Source organism: Cibotium barometz, chromosome 46 (assembly GCF_041138505.1).
Source record: "Cibotium barometz isolate CiBa-2024 chromosome 46, ASM4113850v1, whole genome shotgun sequence".
NCBI classification, from domain to species: domain Eukaryota; kingdom Viridiplantae; phylum Streptophyta; class Polypodiopsida; order Cyatheales; family Cibotiaceae; genus Cibotium; species Cibotium barometz.
Genome location: NC_141091.1, coordinates 22,300,839 through 22,323,718, shown reverse-complemented (window position 1 = coordinate 22,323,718; position 22,880 = coordinate 22,300,839). Strand labels below are relative to the sequence as shown.

The window sequence follows — 22,880 nt, the reverse complement described above, 5'->3', positions numbered from 1 at the left end:
CAGATAAATCCAAAGTAAATTCCCTAAGGCTTCTGGGATGTTCTAAATGATGCACAGGCATGTGAATGCATATTATGCAGGATGCAGAGTGCTTTCTGAGCTGCAAACCCTAAGGCTTCTACTGACTCTACATGCATGAATGATTCTGTCCAAGTGGATTAAGGGACTTGACTGACTGACTGACCCGCTAAGGCTGAGGAATGACCTACGTAGCTCGTGCCTGACTTATCCAGGACTGAGGATGTACAATTGGGTCACGGCGTCGTACGACAAATATCATCCTACTGGGTTCTAATACTGTACAACTGTTGCACTGCTGATGATGAGCCAGTTTGTCACCATGCACTGAGTGCAGAGTGCATGTGACATTCCCTCCTGCTTAGCTTGGCGGCAGGTTCATGGCTTCCAAGTAGTCCGCCAACAACTGGGGGTACTCTTGGAAGAACTCCTCGTCGAGCCATACGGCTTCGTGGGTGCCTCGATCTCGGAATTTCGTGTAGAGTTGACGTATCCGTCGACCGGAACCATGTTTCCATCGATGAAGAAGGATCTGCTCAGGCTCAATAACTTCTGCTTCGTCTACCACGTGTGGCTGCTGTTCATCTGAAACATCAAACACTTCTGGACCAACATATGGTTTTAGCCAAGAAACATGGAAAACATCATGCATTGTCCAACTGGTAGGCAACTTTAACTTCATGGAGACATCACTTAACTTTTTGACTATTGGAAAAGGGCCAAAACTATGGAATGAAAGCTTGGGACAATGTTTGCCCACTTGTTTCAATCTTTGTTTCATGATGCACTGAGAGACCCAATCCCCTTCCTTGAAGTGGATATCTCGTCTAAACTTACATGCCTATCTGTGAATTGAATAATGGCCAGGCTCAAAATTGAGGGCCAAACTAGGTTGAGTACCAAACTCTGCGAAATCGACATACTGATCTTCTAAGTCTTTTCCAGAGATGTTGAGAATGGTAGACTCCTGACTGGTCGGGATGTTGGTCTTTCTACTAAGAACATCTGCTCTACTGGGTTATGCTGACCAGGGATGTACTTAATCATTCCTCCAACTTGTTGGAAGAGCTGACCCTGTCTAGTGTGCTGAGCACTCCACTGGGCACTTGGCATCGTCGGGAGCCACTTAAGTGCTTGGTGGTCTGTGTGGTGACTGTGAAAACCAGACTGATGCCTTTATTTCGGAAATATTAGAGTTCTTTTGGAAATCAGAACACCATAAGAAAGCACTCAGGCTATTGTCAATGGCAAAGATATGTACTCCCCGTATGCATGGTGGATTGAACATCCTCAACATACATATACATGTCCTTGCACAAAAAGCTACTTTGTTGTCAGATTTTGCAGCACAGAGGCAGCCTTGGTCACGGATGTTGGCAGTCATGTGTGTTAAAATGAGATCCTTGGCCTTTGGTGACTGGACCACTACACATTGGGAGGTTGTTTTTGATCGTTTTGTTGGAAAGATACCTAGCTGCCCATACAACACGCACCTTATTCAAGATTGGAAGAAAGTTTTACAACATGTAACATGGAATGGCTGTGACATGGTGCAAGGGAGTTCGCTAAGGGCTGAAAGCGTACATTGGACTGCCGCTCTTGTCCGCCCATTGGCTTTCACACAGCCAAGGAAAGCTTTCTTTTGGCAAAAAAGGGCATAATTGAGATCCATGATGTGGTGGACCAGGTTGGAAACATTAAGTCCTTCCATATGGCTCGACGTAGTTTTGAATTGGGTATGCATTATAGACCTTCATGGCGTGAGATCTATGAGTTGTTGTCCCCCTATACACCAATATCACCGCTTTGTATGCATGACCGTTTGGTTAACTGGAAAGTTTTGGGTTATCTTTGGATATTATATCGGCTAACAATTTATATGTGAGGCTATAGCCATTGCCTTGGATTATGCATGTATGTAACGATCTGTGGCACTTACAAAAACCATTACTATGGTGGAGGAAATGTTTAAGAGGGATTTGGAGGAGCGGTTTGCCATTGAAAGAATGCTTGTTTCTTTAGAGATGCATGCTTGGAGTTCTCCTAGTGGGTGTGCTTCGCACTCATGGTGTATCTGTCCCTCATCATGCCGCCGTTGTGGTGTTGCACCTTCTTTGGTCCTGTCCACATTCCAGACTGCTTCTGGATAGGGTTTCAGCTTGCTTGCGCCTTAGATTTCTTGCACACTTTTTTGGAAAACAATTTTGGATATTTGGAGTGCTGACAACTTTGCGCTCTGGCCTTATGCTGCGTTCTTCTCTTGGGTACGGTTCTGGGCTCTGTGGACAATTTGGACTAGCCGGAACCAATTCATGTTCGGACAGCATATGTCAGACACCTTCTCCTTCTTTAGGCTCTCCTTGCGACAAACATTGCATTGTTGTTATGCGAGCCAGGATATTGATTTGTAGACTCTCGTTTTTCTTTGACTGTTTCCGAGGAACTCTAGTATGGGTCCTTTTAGGACTCATCATTGTACAATGCATATTTCTTTGTGGGTTTTCACCTCGTATTGAGGTTTCCCACTAGTAATATATCATTACTAAAAAAAAAAGTGTGTGTGTGTGTGTGATTTGCATAATTATATATGTACACTATATGTGTTTGTGAGTACTAGAGCCTTGACTTTGCATGCATGCTTGTGGCATTGCACAAAAGTTGGGGCTGAAGACCCACCTGGCTCTGCTATTTGAACAAAGGGTTCTTTAGTCGTAGATTTTTTCTGGCTCAAGCAAGAGGAAGTAGGCACTCTAGGTAGGTTGCTGTGGCAAAGTGATAAAGTGCATGTACAATAAACAAATTGACTCTTGTTTTCTTTTAAAAAAAGTATAGAGGCTTTTGGTTTTGTTACATCTGTTTTTGATTTTTATCCACAATGTTGTAGGGATTCTAAAACAATTTTCTAATCAATGGTGGAAACCAAAAAAGAAGCGGCACTTATCAAGCCCATTGACAAAGCCTCAGTGCATAGGATATGTTCGGGTCAAGTAATACTTGATCTAGCAATGGCAGTGAAAGAGCTTGTGGAGAACAGTCTGGATGCGGGGGCCACTAGCATTGAGATCAAGCTGAAAGACTACGGGGCCGAGAGCTTTGAAGTGGCAGACAATGGTTGCGGGGTATCCCCTGAGAACTACCAGGTGTGTAACTGAAGTAACCATAAGTATATCTATTTTACTGCACTATGGGGTGGGCTTTCACCCCTGGTTGGCCAGTTGCAAATGATGTATTTTTTTCCCCACTGAGCAGGCTTTGACACTAAAATATCACACCTCGAAAATCTCTGAGTTTGCCGACCTGCAGTCGTTGTCATCCTTTGGATTCAGAGGGGAGGCCTTGAGCTCGCTGTGTGCTCTAGGAGATCTAAGTGTGGTCACAAGGACTAAGAATGAGCCTATTGCTACTCAACTGCAATTTGATCATTCGGGGTCCATTATCTTGCAAAACAGTGAAGCCCGCCCGGTTGGGACAACTGTTACTGTGAGCAAATTGTTTATGTCCCTGCCCGTCCGACACAAAGAGTTCAACAAAAACATACGGCGGGAGTATAGCCGGCTTCTTGCCGTTCTACATGTAAGAAGCCCTATTAGAGTCATGCTTTAGTCAACTGGTCTGGCTGTATCAATCTCTATATTACTAACATTATGATTTGTTTTGGTTTCTAGGCGTATGCATTGATGGCCAAAAATGTTCGGCTGGTCTGTACACACTTGACCGGGAAAACCCGGACAGTAATTCTGAAGACTCAAGGGACCAGCTCAATCAAGGACAACATTATAACTGTTTTTGGCACCAAGATAGCATCTTGCTTGGAGCTGGTGGACCTTTTGGTTGGAAACGATTGTCGGATTGAGGGCTTTATATCCAAACCAGGTTCTGGATCTGGCCGGGCCTCTGGAGACCGACAGTTCTTTTACATTAATAGCCGCCCAGTTGAGCTTCCTAAGGTTGGCAAGGTGCTCAACGAGCTGTATAGGTCTTTCAACTCCCAACAGTATCCCATGGCCATCTTGAACTTCATCCTCCCAACCTCAACATATGATGTGAATGTCACTCCTGACAAGCGCAAGGTCTTTCTCCATGCAGAGAACGATCTTCTAGTAGCACTTAAGGAGTCTTTAGAGAGTGTTTATGCACCTGAGAAGTACACTTTTGCTGTGCATAAGCTGGGGTCCACAGTTTTGGAGAAAGAGAACTCAATGGCTGTAGAACTGCGTGAGTTTGAAACTCAGAAATGCCTCGCTGAAGAGTTTTCTCTAGGTACGGCTTCTCTGAAGGAGGTTCAGGTAGATCTTTCAGAGGACGATGAGGATCTCGATTCCTTGGAGGGGCCCAGGACAGATACAACGGATGCAGACGTGGACCTGGGTGCTGCCACTTGTCAAAAATCCACCAATCCCAGTGCTTCTCGAGCTCATCTCGATTCATTTCAATGTAATGCTTCTGTGGTATCAGCCAGCTTGAGCAGCATCTCGACTAGCAAAGAGAGAGACTGTAAAGTTGGTAGCAGACTGGGGAGTAAGCAGCAAGTTTCCTCTTTGCAGCAGAAGGTTGTTCAATCCAAGCTAACTGGATTCGTCACGCATGCTAAGAGGCAAGCAGAGGAGACACCTCTTTTAAGTGAAGAGCCGCTGCTAAAGAAATGGTTGCTGTCACCTCATGACACCAAGGAGAACACAGATGTACATAGGTTTAGACGCTGCAGTTCATCCATTGGGCCGATCAATTCATGCTCTGAAGATATTGTATCTGATCCCAGAAGCAGTACTTGTGGCGGGAGGGAAAACACATCATCATGCTGCAATAAACAAGATGGCAACATGGCTAATGAAGTGAATTTCAAAGTAAGTAACAAGGTGACCATGTACATGGAAATTCTTAAGGCTTCTTATTTTGGTTAGATCTTTGAGGTTTTGAAATATCGTGTGTTGATGAAGGCTGAAGTGCAAACGGAGAGAAAAGCTGGTGCCAATCAATCTTCTTGTTCTCTGCTTGCCACATCAGCTGTAGCTAGTGATGCATCTGTACTGCGAGAATGCAGTGATATGGTGACAGAGGTTGTAGATGAGCGTTCAACCACTCCTATCAGTGAAACAGAGCCAATTGCAGCTGCTTCCAGTGTAGGATTTGACCTCAAAAAGCTTCGCTCAAGATTTGAGAAGGGCTTAGTAAGTTACAAAGATTACTTGAACCCAGCAAAACCACCAAGGAAAAAAAGGTACATGTAGTCATTTATGAACTAACCCTCTCGATTAGTGCCATAATTACGTCTAACCTCTTGTTTGTTCTTGCTTTGCCATTCATAATGCTACACATTTCTCAAAGCGTGCTGTTTGGAAGCAGGCCTTTTTATGCTGCATCAATGGGGGTAGAATGTGCCGCAAACGGGGAACCAGGCAAAGAGGAAGCACTTGCTGCTGCAACAAGGGAGCTGGAGAGAACGTTCAACAAAGCTGATTTCAAAAATATGAAGGTTTAAGTCATTTTTTTCCACAATGGTTAGTTCATAGACAAGTTCTTGCTTGCTCTTTGAATTTTCACCCTTCTGCCCTTGTAATAGAACACTTGTGAGTATGCTATTTAATCTTGCTTGCTTGATGGATGCATGTTAGATAGGTTTGTTTGTAGGTTTCCCTCTTGCATTAGCTTCTTCTTGCCATTTGTGATAGAGAACCACTGCGAAGCTGAATCTTTTAGGCAAAGAGAGCTCTTCCTTCACCCCATTGGCAAAGGAGAATTCTGGTTGGGCTATGTACTTGGTGGTAGTAGAACCAAAGTATTTTTGTAGCAGTCTTTCTCTGCTCTATATGTATAAGACGATTTCCCTGCAACTGCTCCTACCCTTCCAGCCGGGAAGATCATAGAGTGCACCTCTCACAGTCTGCAATGATGACTGCTATTGAGCTGCACACAATCAAAGGGTGCATAGCCATGAGCATTTGAGTAGTATGGCCTGGCAGGAGAGAAAATATTCCTTGTTGAGGATCAGAGCCTAAGGGTGTTGGAAAGGGGTTTTGTGACATCACGTCAAGGGTATGTGGATTAGTACATGGGTGGCTAGGCTTGGTTAAGGCTGGATTATGAGTAGCAGGGCTTAGACTAGCCAAATGTAGGCATTAGGAATAACTGTTTTCTCTTTTGTTTCTTCAGGTGCTAGGACAGTTCAATCTTGGGTTTATTTTAGCGAAGCTCAATGGAGACCTATTTATCATTGACCAGGTTAGTGTGTGTAAACTTTCTAATGACCAGGTTAGTGTGTGTAAGCTATCTAATGACACGGCATAGTTTGCTATTTTGTATGTGCACGCATGTGCTATATGCGTGTATGCATGCATGTTTTTATGTTTATACATAAGTACATATAAGAGCCTCACATAACGAGTCCCGCTTTTAATATTTTTTAAAATTTTGTGCAAATTTGCAGCATGCATCAGATGAGAAATACAATTTCGAGCGGCTTTCAAAAACCACAGTTTTGAATCGTCAACCTCTCCTTAGGTTAGACTGGTTGGATTTCTTTGTGTGTTTCTTATGTGACAGGGTCCACAACATTGATGTTTCAAATGACCAAGAATATTTTTGATTAAAATGAGGTATAGGGTTCATGAAAAGGAAATTTTTATTTTAAAAGGAAGTTCTACATAGAGTACCTATTTTTTTTTGAAAATGTTCAGGCCTTTGCCTTTGGACTTCTCTGCTGTCGAAGAGGTGATTGTCATGACACACATTGAGACTTTCAGGTCGGATAAACTTTTGTTTTCTGTCTTTTAAATGACTCATTGCTGAACATGTATCAAAAAAGGGAACTGAATTGATGAAACAAAAAGTGTATCTTGTAGTTTTGTTTGATGTCAGAACTTGTCTTTTTTAAGGTACGGATATCAAAAGAAAACTACGGAGATATTGTTCCCCTTCCTGGGATCCCAGTGAGTGTTCATGTCACATGAGCAGGCTTAACTGCAAGGTTCCACAATTTGGCCTATCCATCCAGACCCCAAAACCTCAAATTAGCCTATTTATGGAAATTTTAGTCTTGCACCTCAAACTTCTTTTGGATGTCTATTTAATGCACCCTGGTGGGAGGGCCATTTTCAATGCCTTCTTGTGACTGAATACCAAGTACTTCGTGAATTGAGCCTGCGAGGAGTATGATAAGCTCCAAAAAGGGGTGCGATTACTCCGATTAAGGAAACAAGTGACATTGATTCAGTCTTATTGCAAAGGGCTTGCGAGATGTTGTGAGGGAATCTCGAAAAGAGAGAATGTTCCCCACGTCATGTGACCTGGTAAGCAAGAGCAATCCTTGATGTGTGTTAGCACCTCCAAGAGCCTTGTGCCAAGTCGATTTCCTCCTGGAACAAAACAGGCCTCCACCAAGTGCCTTTGTTTGCGTTTCGGGGTATGATAACTGTCATGACCCTGTGTTTTTCTCTTGACAGTTTGCAAATGTGCATGGGGACATGGTGGACAATGTGAATGGCACCAGTTTGGGGCAATAATTTCATGGACAGATTGGTTCAGCTATTGGGGTCAAAGATGACTCTAGGCATTTAATAAGGTCCTTTTGCAACCCCATGTGGGGGGAAGGGGACAAAGGTTTAAAACCTTTAAAAATTAAAGAACTCCCCTTTTTGAAAGAAATCGTGGCCCATAAGCTATATTAGGGGCCTATGCTCTTTTTGGAGGAGTGGGCTGCATCTACACGTGTGTGTGTGTGTGCTTTTTGGCGACTGGGAGGGGGGGTGTGTGTGTGTGTTGAAAGCGCAAGGTGGGACTGCTCTCTCTCTCCCACGCGTGGAAGGCAGCACAATGTTGGACTTGGGGTGCTTTCTCTTCGATGGCTGGTCACCAGGGAGCACAGGCGGGCAGACTGCAGGGCAGCGCACAGCTCAGCAGGCTTACCCACTCTCCCTCTTTCGCTTGGCACACGGAGGACTGGACTGCATGCTGAGGGGGCACACACGCTTATGGAGGGGCTGGCGGCTGCAGAGAGAGGCCTTTTTCTTGGTGAAAAGCAGGCGGGGCAGAATAGCATGTACAAGCCTTCTTCTTCTTTCTCATGAGGGAGCTGGCGGGCTGGGCTGCAGGAAAAGGAGAGCTGAGCAGGGAGCGCGGAGTCCAGCTGGACAGTAGGCTCATCCACGGGCTTCTCTCTCCCTCTCTTGCTACAAGTCGGGTGGCAGCACACACAGGGCCCTTTCTTTTGTGCAACAGACTGGCGGGCTGAACTGCCATCTCTCTCTCTCTCTCTTGCTAGGAAGCGGGGCTGGATTGAGCACGCTTTCTCTCTCTTTGAGGATTGGCAGGGCTGGACAGCAGGGAGCACCGGGTTGGACAGCAGCCTTGCCCATGCGCTTTTCTTTCTTTCTCTCTCTCTTTTGGGAGGAGGGGTTTGGCAGCTTGGAGAGTGGATTCCAAGGACTGTTTATGGGCTGTTTTGGTTGGCTGCCAGTACAGGCCACCTGGGTGTGTTTCATGGCATGGAAGTGATGCAAGCTCGCATGGGTGCATGTTCATAGAGCAGATTGCTTTCTTCCGCTTGAAAGGAACAGAGGGACTTACAGTTGTGGGCGTATTTATGTTTCCACCAGACGTTTCATGAGGGTACATGTCACTGGATGTATGCCGTTGTTGGCACTATCTTTGAATGGTGCTATGTATGGTTCTGTGTGGAAACAGGACCAAGGTTTCAAGGGGAAACAGGCCTAAGGGTTTCATGTGGAAACAGGTTGTAGGTTTCTCAAGGAAACATGTGTTTTTGGTAGGAATGGACAGATGTTTGGTACAGCCTTGCTGCTGATTGGACAGGGGTTCGGGAATCCATGATTGAGATGGATAGTACCCTTGGAAGGCAGAGAGGGTTGGTACAGGTGTGTCGACTGTATGGTATGCTGTGCTGTGATGCGAGTTCTCTTTTGGGAAATAGTTTGGAGTCGTCGTTGTGATGCAGAAGCACTGGATGTGTCAGGGTGTGATGCTGTTCATAGGGTGAGGGGCTATGGATGGTTGTGGCAGCCCTGATCATGGGAGAAAGCTTCTGTATGCAAGACTCAATGTGAAAGAGAACTCGCATCACAGCACAGCATACCATACAGTCGACACACCTGTACCAACCCTCTCTGCCTTCCAAGGGTACTATCCATCTCAATCATGGATGGTTGTGGCAGCCCTGATCATGGGAGAAAGCTTCTGTATGCAAGACTCAATGTGAAAGAGTCTTTTGATGTGAACAATAGCTGGACTTGTTTGTGGATGCCAAGTGAACAAGAAGCCATGATGTAGGGTCTTTGCAGGCTTCAGGAGTTCTACTGTGATGGCTGAGTTTCCAGCCTTATTGTAATCAAATCTCTCTTATAATCAATTAAAGAAATACCGCAAGGGACGCCACTGTGTTTTGGGGCCAATCGGTGTCCGTGTGCTGTTTGGAGGAGCACTCTAGCTCCTCTTGTTTGTTTTCCTTTTCTTGGTGTTGAAGTGTTTTGTGTGCAAGTTTGTTTTTGCAGCGCCCTTTGGTTTTGTTTGAAGACCGAGGCCGGTTTACAAGGTTCCGTTGCCGAGACATCATCGACTTTCTCAAGGAGGCGAGCCCGTGGTTGCTGTGGTCGGGACAATCGCCAACTTTTCTAAGGGGGCGAGCTCGTGGTTGTCTCATGAGAGTCGCATCAAAAGTTTCAACATGTGGGAAGTGAAAAGGAAGTGCAGGAGGCAGTACAGGACTGTGTGTCTTTGCCTGTATGAGGTGAAGAGTAAAAGCTGAAGACGAAGCTCAGGAGAAAAGACACCAAGGACAAGAAGTAGTCGGCCAGGAACAAGAGATTCACCTTAGGTATTGCACCTTTATCTTGATGCCTTTGAGTTGGAGCCGACTCTTGCTACGGCTCATTTAGGTTCAGCAGAGCTGGGGTCTGGAGCATTGCCTGATGCTCAAGAGGGGGGTAGCACCTCTGCTCCCTTGTTACAGACAGGCTCAGTTCTCATCTAGGAGTCGCTTGGTGACATCTTTGTATTCACCTGAAGGTACTGATAGCTGACAGTACATCTACTTATGGGACTTCTATGATATTGTGTACTAGCCACATGAGATGGTACAGTTGGGTATGGTTCACTGTCGGCCGCACCATGAACTATAACTGCAACTATGGATAACTCTGTCTACACCTATGGTTAACAGAGATGGTTTTTGCCTTTGGAACTAATGTATGACTGAGGAAGATTGGGACATTGATCTTTGTCATATGGTTCTGGTTGTTCTTGACTACAGGATTGGTCAATTGGATATTGAGATGATGCTATTTGTGGAGCTGGTCTCCTTTGGACTAGCATGGTTTGGTTGAACTCAAAGATTGCGGTAACTTGAGCTAACTCTTCGAGACTCTATGGGGGGTATAAGTCTTGCGAGCAGTCCTAGAGTTGGTTTGGTTCATAGATATATGGATTGAACTCTATTGTGCATGTATTCATACACTTTCTGAGGTATTATTGTATTCTGGTGCCATTACATGCCTTCTTCTTCTTCTTTCTCATGAGGGAGCTGGTGGGCTGGGCTGCAGGAAAAGGAGAGCTAAGCAGGGAGCGCAGAGTCCAGTTGGACAGCAGGCTTATCCACGGGCTTCTCTCTCCCTCTCTTGCTACAAGTCGGGAGCTGGTGGGCTGGGCTGCAGGAAAAGGAGAGCTGAGCAGGGAGCGCAGAGTCCAGTTGGACAGCAGGCTCATCCATGGGCTTCTCTCTCCCTCTCTTGCTACAAGTTGGGTAGCAGCACACACAAGGCCCTTTCTTTTGTGCAACAGACCGGCGGGCTGAACTGCCATGTCTCTCTCTCTCTTGCTAGGAGGCGGGGTTGGATTGAGCACGCTTTCTCTCTCTTTGAGGACTGGCAGGGAGCGTCGGGTTGGACAACAACCTTGTAACTATTTGGTCCTTCTAGCTCTATTTCACATGATGAAATCCATGCCCGGACACCAGACAGGTGCAAGAAGACATGGGGATAGGCTCCATAAGGTTCGATTACGAAAAAGCACCATTCTTGGTCAAAAAGCAAGAAAAAGCAAAAAGTCAAACAGGGTTGACCGCGAGCCAAGGGCACCAATGGAAAGAGGAGTTTGAGCCGGACCAAAAAGCTAAAAGGCGCTTTCTCAAAAAGCAACTCTAAGGCCAAAAAGCAAGGCCTTAAAGCCAGAAAAGCAAAGCACCAAAAGTTAAGTAATATTTTATTAATAAAAGTAAAAAGAGCAAAAGCAAAGGCAAAAGAGAAAAGCAAAGCATAAAAAGGCAAAGCAAAGCATGAAGGCTTTTTGGCAAAAAGCAGGGTCTCTTACAAGTATAAAAAGGATTGGACTTCTCTTGTAGTACCATGAACAAGATCATTGAAGAATGAAGGAGATCGTGGAGTGTATGTGTGGGCATCATTATGATCATGGAGAGCGCCATCAATACCTTCTCCAACTTGCTTTTCAGATGTATGATTAGTCCTAGACTTGTATGGGCATATGCATGGGCGATACGAACGCATGTACGGATCTGTACGGACATGTACGGAACTGTATGGGCAGAAATATCAAAAACCCTAAAAATTTTAGAAACCCTAAAACTGCTCCAAAAACCCTAAAAACTGCTTTTTGGATATTTTTATCGCCCAAAAACCATTAAAACAGATTTTATATCAATTTTCTTGCGAGAAATTGATTTTCGATGGTTTTCTTCATGGACAAAGGCTATAGGAGTTGTGGAGATTACTCATGGGATGAGTGAGTTGTTCTTGGACTTGGACATAGAGCTTGGATATGGAGAACTTAGGCATAGAGCTTGGACATGGAACATGAAGCTTGAAGCCTTGGACATAAACATGGAACTTGGACATATAGGTTGGGCATGAAGCTTGGACATGAACATGGAACTTGGACTTGGATTTGGATCTCAACTTGGATTTGGACTTGGATCTAGACTTGGACTTGGATTTGGATCTGAAACTTGGACTTGGACTTGGATTTGGATTTGGACTTGGACTTGGACTTGGACTTGGATTTGGATTTGGATTCATTGGACTTGGATTTAGATATTTGGATTCATTGGACTTGGATTCATTGGATTTGGATTTGGTACTAGCCCGGTGAGAGATACTTGTGGGTCATCCCCGTGGTGTGCACAGCATCAGAGATCTCGTGCCTCGACATCGACATCGACATCGACATCGACATTGACTTGGATATCCTACATTGACATATTTGTTTGTTTTGTATTAATTGCCTAGCCAGCATGCCGTGGATTGTTCCTGAATAAATTCCTGAAAGGACGTGGCCTGTTGTGGTGTACTGTTCCCCTTTTCTCTCCCCCCTCTCTCTCTATATCTTTACCTCTTGGACACGTGGTTGAGTCTATCACTGCATGCCCCACTGGGCTTACAGTGGTATCAGAGTAGGATTTCTCTTGAAGAAACTTTCTTGGGGTGATAGAGCCATGTCGAGAGAGCAAAGGGAGACCACGGGTCTTATGAAGGGAATAACTATCAGGCCGATCCAGGACTTCGGGATAAGAACCAGGGTCGTTGATCCATTACTCATGAGACCGCAGCCATGTCTTGAGAAGAGTACCATGACTTTCAGTAGTTCAGACAATTTGTCAGATACGAAGAATCCCTTGCGTGGAGAACCAAGAGGGAACGGGACCAAAGAAGGGCTCAAATGTTTGAAGATTTCATGAAGGATCGAGCCACCGAAGCCGAAGGAGTTGAAGCTGCTAAATCCTATCTTCGGGCCAAAGAAGTCACCATTGCAGGAGGATCTAGAGCTACCCGCTCTATTTATCATGGAGGAGACAAGGAAGCTGCTCCTAGGCCTACTCTTTCAGATGTAGTTTCCTCAGAACAGGTAAGGGAAAGGAAGGCAAAGAAAGAAAGAAAGAAAGATTGTATTAACGTCTCTCTCAGGCCAAAGAGAACTGGCCTATGAGACAAAACCATGTACAATTTATGTGGTATCTCTGAGTATTAGATGGTGCTCAGTGCACAATACAACAAGCGGAAGAAAACTGCTACTGTGAGGTTAGGATGTATGTACATATATAAGGATGGAGCACTACTGGGGTAAATGCACAACTATATGCCAGGGTGATACAACGATGCTCAATGCAGGCATGCTCCTAGTCAGCTCCATCCTGTGGTGAGGGGGGGGGTGTAATATGTCATACATGTCAGTGCTAGTTGTAATGATATGCAAGATGGCCGCTAGATCGAAGAGATCGGAAGATCATTAGATTGACATCATGCAAGGAAGTTCGACAAATGGTTTGTAGTGGTGCTTAGCCCATTGCATGTTTCGACAAATAAAGCGATGGGATCTTTGTGAACCAAAGCTGAAACAGAATCCTTTTGAAGCATTGAGACTTTATGCTAGCAAAGGACCAGTGTTGGATATTCTCGACCTTTTTTGTGGTTTAACATGATGAGCTTGCATTGGAGCAGTCTTGAACCAGAAAGGCCATGCTGTGGCCTATGAACGTCAAAGACAAGAAGATAGCAGATGCATTATCTTAGAGAGCTCTGAGCCATGAGGTTTCTATGGGTTACCCTATGGATTTCATTTTGATGAAGGATCTTTATGCTACCAGAGAAGACGTCAAAGATGTTTTGGAACAGATTATAGAATAAAGATTTGGTGACTTTCTATGTCATCAAAAAGGGTTTTTCTTATGATGCAAAACCGTTTATGTGACACATAGGATTTGAGGCCAAAAGTGAACAAAAAAAAGCCATGCTCCACCTTACGCAGTGCAAAGAAGCATACTGACTACAACTCAAGCTTTGGAAAGCTACTTTTATTGGCCTTGTATGAGAAAAAACATTTAGTTATATGTTCGAGAATGTTTGGTTTATCAGAAGGACAAGTTTGACCAACAAAAGCTAGCAGGATTATTGCACCCATTGAATGTTCTATGGAAGAGTATTGCTATGGATTTTATCTTTGGATTGCCAAAGTCAGGGAATGATGATATATGGACCTTTCAGATTACTAAGAAGATCATCGGTTGGACCTTTCAAATCATTGGAGGACACATAATACCTTCCATGACAGTTTATTGAAGCCATGTATAGGTTACCCCCAGAGGAGCCTGTTTTGGAGGATCCACCAAGGGTGGAAGAGCTAGAACAGATTGTGTTTCATTCTGTGAGAAAAAGAGAAAAGACAGAGATCAAAAAGTTTCTCTTGGACTTCGAGAATTATTCGAAGGATGTGAAATGGATGCCAGGGAAGTACTTCAAGAACTATCCAGATATACTTCGAGCTTACGAGGAAGTGGTTGGTTCAGATGTTTTTGAAGTACAGATATGGACGTCTTGCGATCAAGACAGATTCAAGAGGGAGGGATTGTGCCTCTAGATTTCTTCATTGTATATACATATATATATTGGACTGGAACTGACCGTTATTTTGCTTATAATGGTTACTTGGACATGATCTAGTTTGGGTGGCAACGATGCCCTATAGCCCAAGCAGCAAGATTTGTATATGGGAGGCAACAATGCCAAATGACCCATTGGACAGCAACGATGCTAGAATGAGATTTGTATATGGGTGGCAACGATGCCAGATGACCCATTGGACGGCAACGATGCCAGATATATTGGACTTCGCAGTCAGGCAGTCATTGCAACCAGATGGCCCAAATGACTGTATTGGATTTCGCAGTTGGGCAGTCATTGCGACCAGATGGCCCAGATGACTGTATTGGATTGCGCAGTCAGGCGGTCATTGTGACCAGATGGCCCAGATGACTGTATTGGATTTCGTAGTCGGGCGGTCATTGCGACCTGATGGCCCAGATGACTGAATTGGATTTCGTAGTCGGGCGGTCATTGCGACCAGATGGCCCAGATGACTGTATTGGATTTCATAGTCGGGCAATCAATGCAATCAGATGGCCCAGATGACTATTGATGAACTCTCGGGTGGTCCTAGTGACCAGATGACCTTGAGGATAGTCTGAGCGGTCCTAGTGGCGAGATGGCTCAGCATGGTTTCGATGAAACCAGATAAGACAATCCATGAACAGGAGGATCATTACTTGTGCACTGCATATTGATGTATGTTTGAATTTCTTTGACTTTGTGTGCTGTTTTTGATGTGTGGACAATGCTTGGCTTTATGGCATGTGATAGTCCATTGGCCTCCAGACTACCTGGCTAGTACCTGGAATACCCAGTAGATGCGAATGATGCATACTTGTTTGTTGACTAGCTTGTCTCTAGTTTTTGCAAGAGGTAAGTATGCATTTATTTTATCTAACACATGTGACAGGCCATGAAGATGTACCATCAAGAACAAGGACATCGGTCAAAGAAAAGCTAGTACCTTGCAACATATGGATGTACTTGATGTATCTTAAAACACATGGATGTACATGATGTACCTTCAAACATATGGAAGTACTTCATGTACTTGGAAGACACGGATATACTTGGAAGATATGGACATACTTGGAACACTTGCGGTCCGCAATTGAGGACAACTGCGATGTAAACTATTTGGTCCTCCTAGCTCTATTTCACATGATGAAATCCATGCCCAGACACCAGATAGGTGCAAGAAGACATGGGGACAGGGTCCATAAGGTTTGATTACGAAAAAGCACCATTTTTGGTCAAAAAGCAAGAAAAAGCAAAAGTCAAATAGGGTTGACCGCGAGCCAAGGGCACCAATGGAAAGAGGAGTCTGAGCCGGACCAAAAAGCTAAAAGGCGCTTTCTCAAAAGCAACTCTAAGGCCAGAAAAGCAAAGCACCAAAAGTTAAGTTTTTAGTAATAAAAGTAAAAAGAGCAAAAGCAAAGGCAAAAGAGAAAAGCAAAGCATAAAAAGGCAAAGCAAAAGCATGAAGGCTTTTTGGCAAAAAGTAGGGTCTCTTACAAGTATAAAAAGGATTGGACTTCTCTTGTAGTACCATGAATAAGATCATTGAAGAATGAAGGCGATCGTGGAGTGTGTGTGGGCATTATTATGATCATGGAGAGCTTCTTCTTCGCCATCAACACCTTCTCCAACTTGCTTTTCAGATGTTCGGTTAGCCCTAGACTTGTATGGGCATATGCATGGGCGATACGAACACGTGTACGGAACTGTACGGGCAGAATTTTCAAAAACCCTAAAATTGCTCCAAAAACCCTAAAAACTGCTTTTTGGATATTTTTATCGCCGGAAAGCCATTAAAACAGGTTCTGTATCAATTTTCTTGCGAGAAAGAGCTTTTCTATGGTTTTCTTCATGGACAAGGCTATAGGAGTTGTGAATATTACTCATGGGATGAGCGAGTGTTTCTTGGACTTGGACATAGAGCTTGGATATGGAGAACTTGGGCATAGAGCTTGGACATGGAACATGAAGCTTGGAGCCTTGGATATAAACATGGAACTTGGACATATAGGTTGGGCATGAAGCTTGGACATGAACATGGAACTTGGTTATGGAACTTGGACTTGGATTTGGATCCAGACTTGGATTTGGACTTGGATCTAGACTTGGACTTGGATTTGGATTTGAAACTTGGACTTGAACTTGGATCTAGACTTGGACTTGGACTTGGATTTGGATTTGGATTCATTGGATTTGGATTTGGATATTTGGATTTGGTACTACCCCGGTGAGAGATACTTGTGGGTCATCCCCGTGGTGTGCACAGCATCAGAGATCTCGTACCTCGACATCGACATCGACATCGACATATTTGTTTGTTTTGTATTAATTGATTGTATTGATCTTGGCCAGCATGCCGTGGATTGTTCCTGAATAAATTCCTGAAAGGGGACGTGGCCTGTTGTGGTGTACTGTGCAAGATCCCCATTCCCTTTTCTCTCTCCCCCCTCTCTCTCTATATCTTTACCTCTTGGCCCATGCGCTGTTCTTTCTTTCTCTGTCTCTTTTGGGAGGAGGGGTTTGGCAGCTTGGAGAGTGGATTCCAGGGACTGTTTATGGGCTGTTTTGGTTGGCTGTAAGTACAGGCCACCTGGATGTGTTTCTTGGCATGGAAGTGATGCAAGCTTGCATGGGTGCATGTTCATAGAGCAGATTGCTTTCTTCCTGCTTGAAAGGAACAGAGGAACCTAGAGTTGTGGGCATATTTATATTTCCAGATGTTTCATGAGGGAATAGGTCACTGGATGTATGCCGTTGTTGGCACTGTCTTTGAATGGTGCTATGTATGCTTCTATGTGGAAATAGGACAAAGGTTTCAAGGGGAAACATGCTTAAGGGTTTCATGCGGAAACAGGTCGTAGGTTTCTCGAGGAAACATGTGTTTTTGGTTTCTCCAGGAGATAGGTCACATGCAGGCAGTGGGTACAGGAATGGACACATGTTTGGTATACCTTGTTGCTGATTGGACAGGGGTTCCGGAATCCATGATTGAGATGGATAGTACCCTTGGAAGGTAGAGAGGGTTGGTAAGGTGTGTCGACTGTATGGTATGCTGTGCTGTGATGCGAGTTCTCTTTTGGGAAACAGTTTGGAGTCATCGTTGTGATGCAAGAGCTGTGATGTTGTTCATAGGATGAGAGGCTATGGATGGTTGTGGCAGCCCTGATCATGGGAGAAAGCTTCTGTATGTAGGACTCAATGTGAAAGAGTCTTTTGATGTGAACAATAGCTGGACTTGTTTGTGGATGCCGAGTGAACAAGAAGCGATGATGTAGGGTCTTTGCAGGCTTCAGGAGTTCTACTGTGACGGCTGAGTTTCCAGGCTTATTGTAATCAAATCTCTCTTATAATCAATCAAAGAAATACCGCAAGGGGCGCCACTGCGTTTTGGGGTGAATCGGTGTCCGTGTACTGTTTGTAGGAGCACTGTAGCTCCCCCTGTTTGATTTCCTTTTCTAGGTCTTCAAAGGTGTTGAAGCGTTTTGTGTGCAAGTCTGTTTTTGCAGCGCCCTTTGGTTTTGTTTGAAGACCGAGGCCGGTTTACAATAACCTTCTTGTTATTTTCCGTAGCATGATTCCTTTCTTGTTATCTTAACCAAGCAAAAAGCAATTCTATATTTTAAGGATATATAAAAGATATTCAAAATGGCTGTGGAGAGGCCAAGCCCCAAAATCTGCACGGAAATACCACAGAAACGGTTGCCAATCGCGTAGCACAATTAGCCACAAAGACCTACCCAATTAGAGAGCTGTGGTTGCCCTGCCACACAAGGCTACAGTCTTATAGTCTTATTGTCAAAAATGACTTATATAAGAGTGATTAGTTTTCACATTGGGGGATCACACAGAGCCCAACAGCACGGCAACTTGCTTCTCGCCGTCCATCTACTCTCATGCTACATTAGTGTTGTTGCTTCTTCATTTTCAGATAGTCGCCTGCATCGTTGCGCTTCTCTTGCTTTGCTTTACGAGTACCTTCGAGCTTTAAGGCCTCAAAACGCTTCAAGCTAGCACATAGCCAAGCTGAAAAAAATAACAGACCCGGAATCTCTCTGTCACGGAACATCATAAATGAATTACTTCTCCATTAGCTTTCTATCTTTTCAATTTCTCTCTTACAATAGAAGACCAAAAAGTCTTATATATATTAGCCTAAAGCTAAGATTAGCTTTTCTAAAAGCTATCTCAAAATGCTACAGCTTGCTTTACAAAGCTTAATTCCTTTATAGAGGATTAGCTTTTCTAAAAGCTATCTCAAAATGCTATGGCTTGCTTTACAAAGATTAATTCCTTTACAGAGGATTCACAAGAACATCATGAAAATATAACATTAGATCCCATGGCCATGTGCAAGGGAAGATTGACCCTTCCGTATGAGACGAGAATCAAGCAACAGACACACCTTCTTGCCAAAATTCAAGACCGTGAAAAATTCAAACATTTACCCCCCTAAATTGGTAAGTGCCCTAACCGAGGTAGGGTGTTTAAGTAACTTCACTCAACTATTCAACAAGAAATTAAGACAAGGACCAAGCAGATAATCGACCCTGCGTCTCGGTATTGAACTCATTTCTATCAATAGTATTCATATTGGTTAATACCTTTTTTTCTTTCTACCTATAAACTAGATTTACTCATCGGTTTCTGATATTGATTCTTCAAACTTGTCTTTAATATTCTCCGAACCTCCCTTCACTTCTTAAACAGCCATGATTACCAAGAACCAATGCTCAGCGCATTTTTATGAAACCCTTCAATTTCTCATGGCTTGCAGTCCACTTGAACAATTTGCTATTGTTCCATTGGTTCCCAAACGGATACATAGATTTCGAACATCAAAGAAAGAAAGCGTATTATGCGCCACTCCGGACTATCCATTCCAATTATTGTGGTTTTTGAGGTATCATACCAATACACGTCTCGGAATTTCGATCGATATTCGCGGAGTTGATTATCCCTCTCAAGAACGAAGATTCGGAGTAGTCCATAACTCACCAAGCATTCGATATAACTCATGCATTCGTGTACGAATCGGTGTAGATGAGATCACTTCTGCAAGTTCGGTAATCAGTATATCTCCATCAGCCGGCCGGTGGGAGCGAGAAGTGTGGGATACGTTTGGTTTACATTCCTCCAGTTATCCTGATTTACGCCGTATATTAACCGATTACGGTTTCGAGGGTCACTCATTATGAAAAGACTTTCCTTTAAGTGGATACGTGGAAGTACGTCACGATGATTCGGAGAAACGTGTGGTTTCCGAACCGATGGAGATGGCTTAAGAATTTCGCTATTCCGATTTGGCCAGTCCTTGGCGACTAATGCCGCCCAGATCCTTTTGTAATTTCGCCAGTCCTTGGCGGCTAATGCCGCCCAGATCTTTTTGTACGTCTCCGGGTTCACCTGGCGAAGGAACGAAAAAAGACTGGCAAAAATTACTGATAGAGATCGAGGGGATCGATAAATTCATATTGTACATGCAGGAAGTGGTGCGCGATATTGATGTTGCCGCCTTTAAATACGCTTATGCGTATAAGCTCAAGAGAATAAGAGTTATGAAACACTTTGTTGAAAACATTATCGAAAAATATGCTGAAAGGCAAAATGTTGCCAAAACGACATTTGGCAAAATGAAAGAAATGGTTACTAGATTCAAAAAAGATCTCTAGCTCCGCAGTTCGGGTATCTAAACCCGTGCGCCGGGAGTTCAGGTGGGTGAGCCGAGTGAAAGGAAACTATCCGGCCCGGTTCGGAGAGCACTTTGCCAGGCTACGCATCTGAAGTAAGCAAAGAGAATAGTTTTATTCTGTCCCATTGGACTAAGTTTACAGCTTGAATGCCGGATTTCTGACTCTACCCATTCGGATGGGTGTTTATCCCGAAACGTTTCTAAAGTGTATGCATACTTCCGTGAGTAACTTAGTGCAACACGGGTTCAAATCAACTTATTTTTGATATCACAAAATATTTATATGGCTTTTAAACTCACTTTAGGTAGCGTCCTTTTGATTGGAGCCTAGGGGTAAAACAAAACAGAAGTTTACCTCGCCGCTGTGTCTTCCATCCCTGCTTAAATAGATTCATTCTGCGCATTCCTCCCTACAAGAAAAGGCTTCAAATATCCGGGCAATTCTTGCGTTCCATCCTTCCCAGGCCCGGCTGGACGGATAAACGTGGCATGTGATTGCCCTTTGGGCAAGCACACTCGTAGCAATAGAGTGTGAGGGATCCCAAGCCGAGGACAAATGAAGGGATTGGGAGATCGGAAACATAGTATTTGCTCAAGAGGGAAGGGTTTCCTTACCGGAACCGGGAATGCTAGAACCAGAAATGTTGGAACCAGCACCGGAATATTGTATGGAAATGCTGGAATCAGCACCAGAATATTGTACGGAAATGCCATCAACTTCATTGCACCCTATCACTATAGGGGATCAATATTTAACCGGGTTGGCGGGTATGTTTCGTTGAAAATGACCTCGACCTGCGAGCCTTCAGTGAGGGCTAGATTGGTTTTGCCAGGGGATGTTGGAGAAGCCCATCCCTGCAAGCTCCCTTTCCGTCACGCTTTTGCCCTCTACCCATTCCGATCCAGGTTCGTTCAGAGGGAATTGTAGAACAATACTACATTCACAAGTAATAAGGGTAGTCCGGGCATAAGTAGGGCTCATGTGGGGAAACCGCTGCCTTTTTTCTCGCGATCGAATTGCGCGAGGCACTGATGGATTTGATGCAGAGAATATTCAGTATTAAGAAGTAGATCTGTGTCTGCAAGAGGTAAACCTGTGTCAACACTAAGAACCTTCTCACTTCAGGATTGCGAGCGAGGCGATCCTAGCAGGGATGCCTGGATTATCGCTGATCGTATCGTATTCTCAAAGCTGCAGCTGTGGTAATCGAGGCTTTGCTTCGTATTCTCGAAGCTGCTGCTTAGCGTTGATCGCTTCTTTAAGGATAATTGAAAGGTGATCGCTTCGCTCAGGCTTCCTTCGGGGAAGCCTTTCGCTACGCTTGCCTTTAGGTCCGGTCCATTTCCAGAATCCGAGCTTGCACTCATCAATAGATGCAGCTGCGTAACCTCTTGCCGGTGAAAGCGGTTGACCATCAAGCAAGAGCGAGAGATCGACAATCTTGAAAGCGGTTGACCTTGATGCAAGAGAGGGAGAAGTCCATGGCGGAAAACTCGACCGCTTCAGCCAGTCGACGGGTTTCAGCCACTTCGACGAATGGAGGAGGCAACGATCTGATTCAATCACTAGAAAATACCAAGCCTTCATTCGACCTGGCGGAGAAAGATTCCCCCGGAACCACGACTCAAGCGCAATCACTTGCAGAGCGATCAAGCCAAATCGCAGAGCTGCCGAGACCGGGCATTCGACCAACAGGAACGGGCTTACAAAAAGCAGGCACAGGCTGTAGTCCCTGATCAGAAGCAAGTGAAAAAGACCGGCCATTCTATAACCGAAATTTTCTGCACTGGCGGGCGGGGCAACCTTACAGCCTCGACTAACTAAGTGGCCCGAAACTGGTTTATCCGCCCTGCCAAAGTGGCGAAGTCAATAAAACAGCTTTTTCCTTGCTAACGGCGAGTTTCTGGAAAGATACTTCGATGGAAGAGAGAGAGAAAGGCGTCGAGAGACCCTCGATGCTCAACCCTGTACACTCTAGGATCCTTCTTCGAACCTGCTCTTCCTATCATTGAAAGAATGAACAAAGACATCTCGTTACATAGAATTGGAGGCTATTTGGAATAGCCGATTAGTCGGTTGGGTCGAATACTGGGGAGTCTCTTCCATCAGGCATTCTTCCTATGTCTAGGTCCAATATCCTCGCCTCTCCGGGGAGTCTTTCTAGGACTTGGATCCCTACCCGTATAAGTTCCATCGATTGCTGCTTCTATGGACCTTCAAGGGAAGCAGAAAAGGCTCGTATAGTATGATCCCTCCGTCACCCTAGAATAAGAAGGGTGATCCCGTAGTTCCTGGTCCGTGAATATGCGTTATCAGGTGCTCCGTCTTTCACATCTAGCTTGAAGTTTATCAGCTTGTGCTCGAGAGATAGCCATCTATACACTGATAAGGAATGTATAGATTCTCGAGAAGGGGGGATCTGTTAGCGGTAATCGGTCCTCCCCGGATCGCCCGAATCCTACGAGTGAATGGGAGGTTGAATCCCCATGAGATCTCACCTGAATCGCCTCATCTATCTATTCTTGAAGAGTAGTTTGGTCCTGAGACCCAGTCTAGTCAAGAATGGAAAGAGTACGCCATGCTAACGTTCCTTGGATGATACGCATCTTCGGGTCAGGCGCCGATGGGCACATTAGACTACCCGTGTGTATAAAAGCCTTCACAGCCCAGGCGCAACGGCGCGATTATCAGGGGCGCGCTCTACCGCTGAGCTAATAGCCCGTCATGCGGGCCTCCCTAACCTAATAGGATAGGGGGGGGAGGCCCGCAACAC

The 22,880-nt window shown here is 44.7% G+C and overlaps 1 protein-coding gene across 4 annotated transcripts in view; it reads left to right on the top strand.

Annotated features, from left to right (window-relative positions):
* The window catches only part of PMS1 (DNA mismatch repair protein), a 76,169-nt gene that overhangs the window by 13,720 nt on the left and 39,569 nt on the right, over positions 1-22,880 (top strand). For all 4 annotated transcript variants that reach the window (XR_015263620.1, XM_086783853.1, XM_086783854.1 and 1 more), the window contains exons 2-9: positions 2,903-3,158; positions 3,268-3,591; positions 3,684-4,862; positions 4,956-5,236; positions 5,362-5,491; positions 6,169-6,237; positions 6,443-6,516; positions 6,693-6,758. Coding sequence is in view for 3 of the 4 variants with exons in the window: in XM_086783853.1 (XP_086639979.1) it covers positions 2,928-3,158; positions 3,268-3,591; positions 3,684-4,862; positions 4,956-5,236; positions 5,362-5,491; positions 6,169-6,237; positions 6,443-6,516; positions 6,693-6,758 (2,354 nt within the window). In the remaining variant the exon portion in view is untranslated. The remainder of the gene's footprint in view (positions 1-2,902; positions 3,159-3,267; positions 3,592-3,683; positions 4,863-4,955; positions 5,237-5,361; positions 5,492-6,168; positions 6,238-6,442; positions 6,517-6,692; positions 6,759-22,880) is intronic.